Here is a 12,849-nt window from a genome sequence, read left to right on the forward strand (position 1 = left end):
TCCACAGTCTCACTATAACACTATCACTTAGCCTCGTACTCGTTTCTACTTTCGCCTAGCAGGAGGAGGCTGACATACGAGTTGCTGAGGATGATGCCTATGCCTCCCAACCCACTTCTACGTCTGCTCCATCTTCTTCTAGAGTAAAGGCATCTTTCGCTGCCATCATGGATCAGCTTCAACTCATGCGTGCTGATTTTGGTAGTTGTCTTGACCATCTTTCTAATAAGATATGTCAGATGAACACCAAGATTGGTCGTATTGCTTGTTGACAATCCCGTCTTGGTAACTTTGCTTTTTCTCCATCGCCTGATCCTTCTATGGAGTCCTTTGATAGTGGAGATGGTGCTTCTGGCTCTGCACATGATGATAAGATGACTGTCTCTCAATGTTTCAACCTTTTTATCTCACAACAAAAAAGGGAAGTAGTTTTGGTTATGAGAGAGTAGTCTTGTTGTTAGGAGGAGAGCTAGACTAGTGATAGGGGGAGAGTGCTTTTGAGATATGTAGTGAGGTTTTTGATGTATAGTTCTCATTACATGTACCTTGGTCTTGTGACCATTTTACATACACTATACTTCTCTTAATATATATGATGATGATGTATGTTTTCACCTTTATCTCACATGTGTTGTTTCTTTTCTCTCTTTATACACATGTTTCTTGGTTTATATAACTTATCTATATTTCACACTCAATGCCTTGATGGATCTTGTTTACTGTTTTAGCTAAGACAGGTTACAAGTCTTTCATACCATGATCTCTCTTCTTGCAAAGTTTTTCAAGAGTTCATTGTATTAGTTAGACTTATGTAATTTTCTATGTAATGATTAGGGAGATTGTTGTTTTATACTTCTCTCATAATTATGCTTGTAGTTTTGTCACGGATTGCCAAAGGGAGAGGTTGTTAGGATCATATTTTCTATGTAATTGGCTAATCCTTTAATAAAATCCATTTTTCTTGTAATTGGATAGATCTAAGTTGGGTTTAATGTATTAAGAAGTATGTTATTCAAACATATCAAGTGGTATCATTAAAGACATGAATTTTGATCCAAGAAACCAGTGAAAAAAAGATGTTTCATTAAAGCTCAACACTAGCTGCTATCAAAGATTAATGAAGAAGCTCGACACAAGCTCGATCTATCAAGAATTACAATTTCAGATTTCTTAGATCTGAATTTCGGCCTATGATGACTTGAATGATTAGAGTTTCTTTCTCTACAAACCTAGACATATATAAGGTTTATTTTAAAAGTCATCAAGTACAAAAACAGAGACTTAGAACTCATATACTCTGTGAGAATCTATTGCGTTTGTACACCTCAGGGTTTTGTAACCAAGTGCTTCCTGAACTTCATCATTTATGAAATGAAGAACTTTGCAGCCAACAATAATCAATCAAGTTGCTGGAGTTAGTCATGTACTGGGATCTATGCAAATGAGTTAGTCACAAATTGGAGATTTGTGCAACAGAGGAAAGAGTTTTGCTACAAGATTGAGTCCAATTGGGTATTGGAGCAAAGGTTTAACTGTGGGTTAGTATTTTGGAATAGGGCAGGGTAGTGGTAATATTTTTCATACTTTTAACCGCTTGATTATTGATTAGTGGATTCTTGGGAGTTGTGACCTTAAATTCATCCAGTGAGGTTTATGCCTTGTAAGAGGTTTTCCCTATTTGTCAACAAACCACCGTGTTAATTTATTTTCTATTGCATATTAATTATTTGGTGATTTGTTATTGCCTCTACAATTTACATGTAATTTGACCTAATTAATCAACTTGGGAAATTGAATTAATTAACCGAGGTCAATCTATTTTAACCCAAACAAAATCAATATAAGTTTACATTATAACTAATTGCAAAACATTCAAACACAATAAATAAGGGGCACATGATAGGGTGACAAAAGTGAAAAACTTAAAAAGAAACTTTTTCAAGAGAAAAAACACAGTAGGAAAAGTTAACCCAAACAAATGATCCACTATGAGGGTAAGTGAAAAACACAAAGATACTTTTCCAAGAGAAAAATCACTACAGGAGTAAAAGTAGGTTATCCGAACGATTAATCCAATTAATTAATAAGAGAAATTACAATCAACTATAAAACATTTATACTAGACTCACTTATGGCATAAACCTTTTACAACTTCAGAACCTATGAACTCTTGAACTTATGGATGCTCTACAAATAACAATTTTGCACGTCACAACTGAAACCTCTAATTGATGACTCCAACAATCTCTTAAAGATTTTATTCACTATCTTACTAAGCACCTGTGATTTCAACTTTCACGACTCGATTACACCAATTCCCTTGAATACTCTCTTTGACCTGACAGGCTATATGAAAATAGGCTTTGATGATGTCTCTTTTCTAGGGTTCACAACAAGTGCCTCTCCAACCTTGTGAAGTCGAGTTATAACGATGTATTTTAAACTTGATGAAGTTAAGGCAAAAAAATTTAACCAAACAACCAACTTATATAATCAATGGCTCATCAATCCTTATTCACAATTGATCAAGCCTCAATCTAGGGGTACTCGAGTTTCGATCAATTGAAGGGTAGTTGAATCATGCTTTTCTTGCTATCTTGAGCTGCTTCTTGAATGTCTTTAACATTGTTAAAGTGGTATGACTACTTACAGACACATTTGATAATTGCATTTCATGGAATTTGCCAAACTATAAAACCTAACATTTTTCAATGAATTTCTAATACCAAATTTTCTATTTGAAAGAAGATTGAAACTTATCAGTTGATAATCATTTTCTAATGGCTCTTGTTCTACTACTAAGTTGAAATCTTGATTTGATTTTTATTATAAATAAACTGAACTAACAAATCTAGTTTCTAGCCAAGAATTTTGCAATTTATTGATTGGATTTGGTTTTTTCATGAAACAGAATTTGAATTAAAATCTCCCTCTTCTGCTTATACATATAAAGATTTTAAAGGGAGACCATCATTCTTATAAATACAAATTCTATATCCCACTTTCTGTATATCATGTATTATATTTTACTTTCCTTTATAAAATAATCAAATTTGAAGTAAAAAAATAAAATAAAAATAAATGTATGATATACCACAATTGGCGAAACATAAAATAAAATACATTTAATAATAATAATAATAAAGTAGGATATGAGATTTCTATTCGCATTCTTACTACCCAAAAAGCATTCGATGGCAAATATTTAAAAAGAAAGACATTGAGAGGTCTGCTCGCTTTCTACATTCTCTAAATACAATAGTCAATTACGTACAAAAAAGAAAGGAAAAAAAAAGGGGCAAAGCTGCTTAAGTAAGTAAGTCTGTATTTGTTTAATATGAAGCAAGAAATGGGGGGATGATGGGAATGAGATTCTCAACACATGCAGCATTATAAGAGAATGTCCTTTGCAATCATCCTCCCCTAGTGTTCTCGATCCCGAATCTAATCATACTTTGTCACGACTTCAATTCAAACTATATATATATATATATATATATATGTTAGTGAAGTTATTAAATCTCAACCTAACTACATCAAAACCTACCAAACAAAGATCTCTCTTTTTTGCCTCCTAGCTTCCCCGAACGTGAGAGAGGTTTCTTCGGGGGTCTAATGGTTTAAAGTACTAAACTAATATATTCTAAACGTGGGACATGTTAACTTTCATCTTAATTAATCCAAATATATAGAAAAGGGTGGTGAAAATTATGGGTAGGGTATGAGATAAGGGTCCCACTCCTTTTTGAACCCGGCAGCCACCAAACAGGAGGCCATATTTTTGGTGTCGGAGTGTCTTCTTTTCTTAGATTCTTTTGTCACTTTGAGAAATAATGACAACATGTTGCAACCATGCATCATGTACTATGTACTCTAATGCCAAAAAAATTAATCATCTACTCATGCCAATATATAGTCTACCAATCTAACAACTAGGTTTTTCCGGATATATACTACTGTATAAAATATTTTTGGCAACGGTGTTAATACAACTAGGGACGATGAATGCTGCCTTTGTAAGCCACGAAGACACAAGATCACAGTGAAAGATATCTCTGACTAAACTAATTATCTGATCTATATTTTCAAGATTTTTATTATAACTTGGATTAATTTCAAATATCAACTTTAAAACACGAATTGATTAAAATAAATCTTAGTAAGTGAGACTGACAAAATTTTTGACCAAATTGAGCAAAAAGTGGCTGAATATTAATAGATCCATGTCATGATTCATATTAACTATTATAAAATTTTAATAGTGTATCCAATGTAATCTCATCAAAAAATTTAAATGATGTGATACTCCTAAAACTATTAGATTAAAATAAATATTCTTAATTGTATGTGATACTCTTTAAACTATTATGAGTTTGAGAAATATCTCAAACAAATAATACAAAGTATGAAAACTAGAAATAGATACAATCACGTACAAGAGAAGAAAACTAAGTATTTCATCAAAAAAAAAAAAAACTAAGTATTTACTTGATTAAAGTAAGAAAACTAGAAATAGACACAATCACATACAAGAGAAGAACACCAAGTATTTACTTGATTAAGAAATAGCCTAAGTCCGCGAAGAGCAGAAGATGAATTTACAATATCAAGGGATTTTTTATTTTTATTTTTATTTTTTGAGAGTTTCAACTTATAGCAATAATTCCTAAATATATTTCTTCATTATTAGACCAAGACACCAATCGGTTTTTAGTATAGATGGGGATTGAATCCTAAATCTTTTATTCAACCATTAGAAACTTTATCAGTTAAATTAACTAAACATTTCAAAATATCAAAAGATATTTTGAAATGTTTACACACATAAAGAAAACTCATAAATAAAAAGGTTTTCTAAGGCTCTCTCAATCTTATTAAAAGTTTGTTCTCATGTGAAAGGATATTCGGCCAAAACCACCAAATTATCTATTTACAAGATTTTAATAACTATTATTTGTTGAACCAGGACTCTTTGAAAATGAGTAGATTTCCTGTCACACCAAGAAATGAAGACCCAAACCAAATAAGAATTGGACCCGAGATAAAACTATAACAAAACAGAATAGAAATTTGAATCAAAATCTAACAAATCTACGCATCACTCAAATTCATACAGAACGATATTTCTTCTTTGTACGAGTTTCACATTAATCCAAAAGGCAAGAATCAAGAATTACAACAACATAATATTTCATTATTGACAACAAAACAAACAAAAACAAGAGGTAGTACACATTATATGTAACGCCCCAACTCTTTAATGCCAAGATACTGTCCTCTTAGTGATACAAACTCTCTCCCTCATGATTTTAAAATGTTTCTTACCAATTAGAGTCCAAAACCCTCTACATAAGGCCTAGGACCTCCCCTTATCTAGAGAATATGGGACTTAATCAAGATTTAGTTCTCCCTCACCTCATCCCATTATTTTAGACATCTTTTAGCATTTTGGGTCCCCACGTTACTAATGATCACCTCTCATCTTATTAAAATAATCCTTCATCTTCTCCTATGGCTATTCGTACTTGCCAAAGAAAAAAACTACTAAAATATTATTCACACCATGTTTGTTTAAAGTCACATTTAATGGTTGTATTAGGTTGACACAAATACAACTCATTTAACTTACCTGAATCGCAACCCATTTCAACCTGTTTGTCCTTATTAATATTGTTTAAAATTTAAAACCTGTTTGTCCTTATTAATATTGTTTAAAATTTAATAAATAACAAATTTCATAAAAAGTCATAACTCGTAACATCAAAATAACAATTACTCATGACATCTGATTCTAAAACTTTTAAAAAATAATAATAAATAAATAAATAAATCATAACATCAAAATTAAAATGAATATTTAATTATTACATGAGTTAAATGATTTGTATTAAAATGTGTCTTTTCATACGAATAAATAATCATGTCTAAATGTATCAATTGTGGGTTAAGTGGGTCAACTTGCAACTAACATGTTTCTTATTGTGTTGATTGCGGGTTGACCCTAGCCTCAAAAATCTGTCTTATGTACACCGGTTGTGTCAAATATTGATGAGTTCCAAAAAGAATGCCAATATCATAGACTATCACTTAAAACCTAAAATCACTTTTAACTAGATCATTTGACTATGAAAATTTATAATCCACATTCTTGCATATTAGATTTAGAATAATGTAAAGGTGTCAATTCCGTCTATAGTTGGAATCTTAATATTAACCTATTAAAAATGACGTTTTGAACATGAAATGGAAGAAATGATGTTGTTTTTGAGTAGTTTAACTGCGATTCCATGAAAATGTGACAGGTCATTTGTCATTAATGGAAGGCGCACAATATTGATCTTGTTGTAGTAATCCATTGTGTAAATTAAAAATTTTGAAAGTTAAAGGACCTCTTTTAATGGATCTATTAGAGGTTGTAATTTGCATTTTAGTTCAAAAGAAAGAATTGAGTTAATATTGCAAAATTTTCTTAATCTTTATTTATTTCCAACATTAATCCACTTCTAAAGCTATGGTGTTAACAGATTAATACTAACAACAAGAAATCCTTGTTTTCAAGGCCTTGAATTTGTTTTCCTTCTTTTTTTTTTCCCCAAAACTCTCTCTAATGATTTGATCGTTTTTTAATTCTACCATCCCCTATTTTATTGGCATCTTAGTCTCTTCATAAGCTTATTATGCCTCTAAAATTTTAAGTATTTTATTGCATTTGTCATGTATAAATTATTTCTACAGCTTTTCCACTATCCACAGATACAACTACTGCGTCTTCAAAAGAGTAGACATGAAAAATTGGAAGGATAGAGAGACAAAAATAGCAGAATATAATTCAACTTGTCAATTGATTCCCCAGAAAAGAAAAAAAGAAAAGTAAGAAAATAAAAGAAACAACCTCCAACCTACTTACTCAAAAAAAAAAAAAAAAAAAAAAAAAAAAAAAAAAGAAGAAGAAGAAGAAGAAGAAGAAGAAGAAGAAGAAGAAGGAAAAAAGAAAATGAAATTCCTAACTTCTTGTTGGTTTATGTTCTGTTTCCCCTGGCAATAGATTCTCCAACACAATGATTTTTTTATCTCTACTCTTCACTATATATAGATGAGTGTTCACAAAAAATACTCGAAATAATTTAAATTGGAGTATTACAATCTTTCTTACTTAAATTTTTTACGCCAACGTCAAAGCTCACAACACCCCAAAAAATTTAGTTAAGTTGTATTCGAGACTCCTCGCACACCTACACAACACACGCATAAATAATCTTATTTGTTATTACGTTGCCTATTATAAATGTGTCTTGAATTCAGTACCTCAACGGATATAAATAATCCTTATGACCTCAAGTATCTTCGGGGTTAAAATGTAGGGTTTGGGCAGATGATGTGTGCAGCACAATTGAGTTAGGCTTTTTAATAATTTATCTTGAACTAGTTTTGTTTCATCTTCTTTTCTATATTTCAAAAAAATAAATAAAGGTTCACTTTTATTTTCTTCTTCTGAAAATGCATTTAATTCCCAAAAAGAGAACTATTTTGCAAATTAGAGAAAATTAGTTTTCTAGACTTCTCCAAAATAGGCCCATCTCCGTTTTAATGAAAAAAAAAAAAAAAAAAAAAAAAAACATAATATATGTCGGCAAACAAATTTTTTCACATAGTTTAATTCCTTTTTTTTAACTGAAATTGAAGATGAACCATTGCAAATTGTTCACACGACGAACATGTGGCGGAACAGTCTTGGTTTTTACCATAAGGTTCTCAAAGAATTATTATTATTAATTATAATGTAATTAGGCTAAGATCTGATGTTTGTGGGAGCCAGTTTTGTGTGATCCTCTTCTCCATTCCAAAAATTTTCTCTATGTTTTCTTGCGTGTGCATTGGACTTTTAAGACCAAACCACATATATATCATTTGTGTATCTTGTAATCGTGTTAATTATTATAATATATATATATATATATATATTTATGAGTCTTTTTTGGCCCTTGAAAAGATAATTGGATATATATATATATATATATATATATTTATGAGTCTTTTTTGGCCCTTGAAAAGATAATTGGATATATATATATATATATTTATTTATGAGTCTTTTTTGGCCCTTGAAAAGATAATCATGCCAATTTAATTCATTCTTAGTCGATCTCAGGTCTCACCCTCATCAACCCCAACCATGAAAAAGAAAAAGTGGAAAAATTATTATTAAAAAAAAAAAAAAAAAATGATTGCCAAACTGATGCACCTAGTTTACCAAAAAGTGAGCATCTTTGCACAGGGAATTATGACTTCATTGACTAGTATACCCTTGAGGGTGACTTTACAATTCCATCCCACAGTAGTACCTTTATAAAAGGCTGCTTCAAATATAATTAATTAGTTTGTATTGTACATACATTGCTGAGCCTGAATTAAAAGGGGTACTTTAGTCAGCGAGAAAACTTTTTTCCTAAGCTGTTTAGAAGATCTTTTACAAGAGAAATGCTAAAACGGGGTTGAGAGAGAGAGAGAGAGAGACTGACAAAAATAGGGAGCTTACGTGTACATGTGGAGCTTGGCCTGTATTTTTTGCATGCAAAGCAAAAATTTTACTGTTTGTGATGAATTATGAGTGTGCTTTTGTTTCTTTGTGGGGATGTTTTTTCTTCTGGAGCCCATTGCTGGCTGTGGGATCAAGCTTTAAGCATTGTGATTGGGTCTCTCTCTCTATTTCTCTCTCTTCTTTTGAACAAGTTTAACAAGGGATGCTAGTAGCTCTACAAGAATACCTTTTGAAGATGAGGGTTAGAAGAAAGCAAAGGAAGCAAGAGAGAAAGCTGATCATAGAAAAAGCTGAAAGTTCAAAAGCTAACTAGCTAAAAGGAAAGCTGAGGTAACCGAAAGAAAGAAAGAGCCTTTTTTCTTCCTCTAAGTCCTAGGCAACCCTTCTAGCTGTACATGTATCTTCTCTCTCTCTCTCTCATCCCCCACCTCTAATCCAATCTCTCCCTTATTATTATTATTATTATTATTATTATTATTAACCTTAACTTTATTTAGAAAAAAAAGTGAAGAGAGATCGCTTTCCCTCTTAGGCTTTATATTATACAACATAATCACTCAAAGAGAACAAGGAAGAAATTCACTTCACTCATGTTAGCCAATAACTCTTCCTCCTCTTCACTTCCTTCTTCTGAGCCATTTTCTTGCTTAGAAAACGGTATTAACAACAAGAGGAAACGAAGGCCAGCAGGAACTCCAGGTATACAAAATCAATTCTTTACTTATATATATATATATATATATGTATGTATATATATATATATATATGATATATATCTCTCCTACTTCTTCTTTGGTTTAATAAGAAAAATTTTGTTTGTCTACTTTCCAATAAAAACAAGTTTTACTTAAAAATTCATTCTGTTACGAAAGATATAGGCAAAAGATCATCGACTTCTAACACCATATTTTGATGGTTTGTCGTGATAGATCCAGATGCAGAAGTGGTTTCTCTCTCACCAAAAACACTATTGGAATCGGATCGTTATGTGTGCGAGATCTGCAACCAGGGATTTCAGAGAGACCAGAACCTTCAGATGCATCGTCGAAGGCACAAGGTGCCATGGAAGTTGCTAAAGAGAGAGAATCCAGTGGTGAGAAAACGCGTTTTCGTGTGCCCAGAACCAAGCTGCTTGCACCATGATCCTTGCCACGCTCTGGGTGATCTTGTTGGGATAAAGAAGCATTTCAGAAGGAAGCACAGTAATCACAAACAATGGGTTTGTGAGAAATGTTCCAAAGGTTATGCAGTTCAATCTGATTATAAAGCCCATCTCAAAACCTGTGGCACCAGGGGCCATTCATGTGATTGTGGCCGTGTGTTTTCAAGGTTAAATTTCAAACCTTTCCTTCATTAATTACCTATCATGGCCCTGCAGTTATTATTACAACCAAATTGATCACACAATTGTATTTTGGGTTTCTGGGTTACATTTTTTATTTTTTATTTTTTTGCTACCTTCTTCTTCTCTTTCCATATGTTGGATTTAAGTTTCATTGATCTCAAACCATGATCATCAATTGATCTAGTTCTGTTAACTTGAGCTTTGACTTTAAACGAAAAAAAAAATTATTAAAAAAAAAAGGTTTGTTTTGACTGATGGGACCTTAATCCAATTTTTAACAACTGTTTTTGACAGTTGAAAGTTGAAACACATTTCCCAAAGATCAGTTTCCGTTGGCATTACAGCAGTTGGTCTCAAAATCCTTCCCGCAGCCCATGACCCAAACCAGCTTCTTCTTACTATTTACTTTATGATCACAATATATTTCTCCTGTGGATGATATGGAATAAATATTAAATGATTAATATGGTATTGTACCATTACCTAATCAACATATATATATATCCACTGCCATTTCAATCCCCGTCAATTATTCCTTTGTCAAAACATTTTTTTATGTTCTTTGTTTATTTTTCTTCGAGTATGTTTACTGACTTGATCTCTTCCTTGCCTTGTTTTTAATACTCAATAGACTCTATTTTGCTGCTATGTGTAGAATCATAGAAATATGTTTAATATATTAGTCTAATAACATAAACTAATATATTTTGAATGTTTCTCTTATATCTTATTATAGGGTAGAGAGTTTCATTGAACACCAAGATGCTTGTAGTATGGGCCGTCTCAGGCCGGAATCACATACACTACAACCAGCATGTTTGTCTCGAACGGCTTCAAGTCCTAGCCCATCTAGCGAGACCAATTTCAGCACAGGTCCTTGGTCAGCTGCTTTAGTAATGCCAAAACAAAAACCAACAGAAACCACGTTCTTGAACCCTACTACTATTACTGCAGGAGATAATTCATCCAAAAACACAAGCTACCACAACTTGGAGCTTCAGCTCTCAACCACATCAAATCCCATTGATGTCTCGGCTTCCCCAAAGACAGAAGAGGCCAATCATTCTACACAACTTCAACTCTCAATTGGGTCATCAGAATTTGGAGAGAAAAATGAATCAAACTTGAGTAATATTAGAAACTCACCCAAGGAGGGCACCGTTACTAGTGACAAAGCTGGGGTGGTTGCGTCAAGGCTCAAAGAACAAGCGCGAGATCAGTTAAGGCTAGCCAGGGCAGAAAAGTCTTATGCTGAAGAGGCTAGACAACAAGCAAAGCGGCAGATTGAATTAGCAGAGCAGGAATTTGCAAATGCAAAGAGAATCAGGCAACAAGCGCAGTCTGAATTAGACAAGGCTCAGACTCTGAAAGACCATGCAGTGAAGCAAATCAATTCCACTATTCTTCAAATAACTTGTCATGCTTGCAAACAACAATTTCAAGCAAGAACAGCGGTGGTCCCTCCTCCTGATGAGAACTCTCTAGTATTGAGTTATATGTCCTCAGCCATAACAACAGAAGGTGAAGTAGAAAACGAAAATGGAACTGTTAAGCCATAGCTAGATCTCTCTCACTACTTTTACTTCCACCTATATCAACCACTTCATGTTTTTTTCTTTCGTTTTCTTTTTTCTTTTTTTTTTCTTTTTTTTTTCCCCTTTTATCTACCAATATACCAAGTGGGTTGTGGTAATCTCAGGTTGATTAATTTAGTGGGGTGATGTATCTTGCAAGTGATGTTATTTGTTCATTAATTTGGTAAATGCAGACTACTATAATGGGTTTTGTCAATATAAACATTTTTCCCACTACAGCTTTGTCCATGATGAGAATTTTTTATTAATTATTTTTCATTAATTTATTGATTTTTCCAGCACTTCATTACGTTATCTAGCCCTACAACTATTTCATTGAAAGAGCTGAGACATTCATTTATACATACCTTAAACTTTTGGTTGTGTTAGATTTTGTCTTTGGACTATATGGTGGTCGTTGTTGGCCAAGACGGTCAGGCAATGAAGTGACCCTTGCTAGCCCTCCCAGCATTAAAGAATTGTACTGAACAAAATTTATAACCTGTGAGAGAGAGAGAGAGAGAGAGAGAGAGAAAGAAAGAGAGAGGTGAATCAGATATGTAGTCCTTTTTCCACTGCTGTACTGGATTCCTTTTATAAGGTGAATAAAAAGTGTGCCATGTTTTCAGTGCCACAGTTGTAAGGGGTTAATGACAAACTCAGTCGTCCCTCTCAAACGTCTTCAAACGCATAGACCAAAACAAAGTCTATTTATTTTCATGATTTCCTGCACATCTCTCACTCTCACATAAGAATCAGCGCCATGGCAGCGTGCAGCAGAATTGAACAGCATCTTTCCAAATACGCAGAGACCATTCAAAGCTTTCGGAGTTGTTGAAGGAAAATTTTACTTCTTGTTCGTTTGTGTTAAACTACGTGTGGTATTCTCCTCAAAAGAAAAAAAAAAAAAAAAAACTACGTGTGGTATTGATCTTACTTTCACAACTACAACCAAAGCAAAAAGGCCAATGAGAACCCAAAGACATGACTCGTGAGCATATTAATTGGTCTTTCTTTTCTTTTCTTTGCTTTGCTTTGCTTTTTCTTAAACCATGTGCTGTTTCTCTTAACCTTCAATGCTATACTACTAGCCTCATCACTTTTTTATCTGACGCAAATGCTGTACAATTATTTATCCTATTTATTAAGGAGAGGTTCACTACTTCACTATTTGGAGTTAATGGGCCTCGCTTTTTCTTTTTTCTTTTTTTCTTAGAAAATAAGACCTGACTTGGCCCCCTCCATTTTGCACTTTCTTCTATTCGATTTACAAAAAAAAAAAGTTAAAAAAAAAAATAGAAAGGAGAAAAAGAGGGTCATGAATCTGGATCATGTGTTTATTTGGATTTCAATTTTAGTCATTGTATTGAGGCCATTGGATTTCATTGCGG

At 32.9% G+C, this 12,849-nt stretch overlaps 1 protein-coding gene across 2 annotated transcripts; it reads left to right on the plus strand.

Moving 5' to 3' along the window:
* Positions 1–8,555: 8,555 nt before the first annotated feature.
* On the plus strand, positions 8,556–11,695 carry LOC126702240 (zinc finger protein SHOOT GRAVITROPISM 5-like). Of its 2 annotated transcripts, none has more exons than XM_050400904.1 (3): positions 8,556–9,238; positions 9,475–9,868; positions 10,621–11,695. In XM_050400904.1, the coding sequence occupies exons 1-3, from the start codon at positions 9,130–9,132 to the stop codon at positions 11,441–11,443; spliced, it is 1,326 nt and encodes a 441-aa protein (XP_050256861.1). In that variant the 5' UTR covers positions 8,556–9,129; the 3' UTR covers positions 11,444–11,695. The 2 variants fall into 2 exon arrangements, with proteins under 2 accessions (XP_050256861.1, XP_050256860.1); XM_050400903.1 differs by having other exon boundaries at positions 8,560–9,238; positions 9,469–9,868.
* The last annotated feature ends 1,154 nt before the right edge of the window (positions 11,696–12,849 follow it).

The sequence above is a fragment of the Quercus robur genome, chromosome 10 (assembly GCF_932294415.1).
Source record: "Quercus robur chromosome 10, dhQueRobu3.1, whole genome shotgun sequence".
NCBI classification, from domain to species: Eukaryota; Viridiplantae; Streptophyta; class Magnoliopsida; order Fagales; family Fagaceae; genus Quercus; species Quercus robur.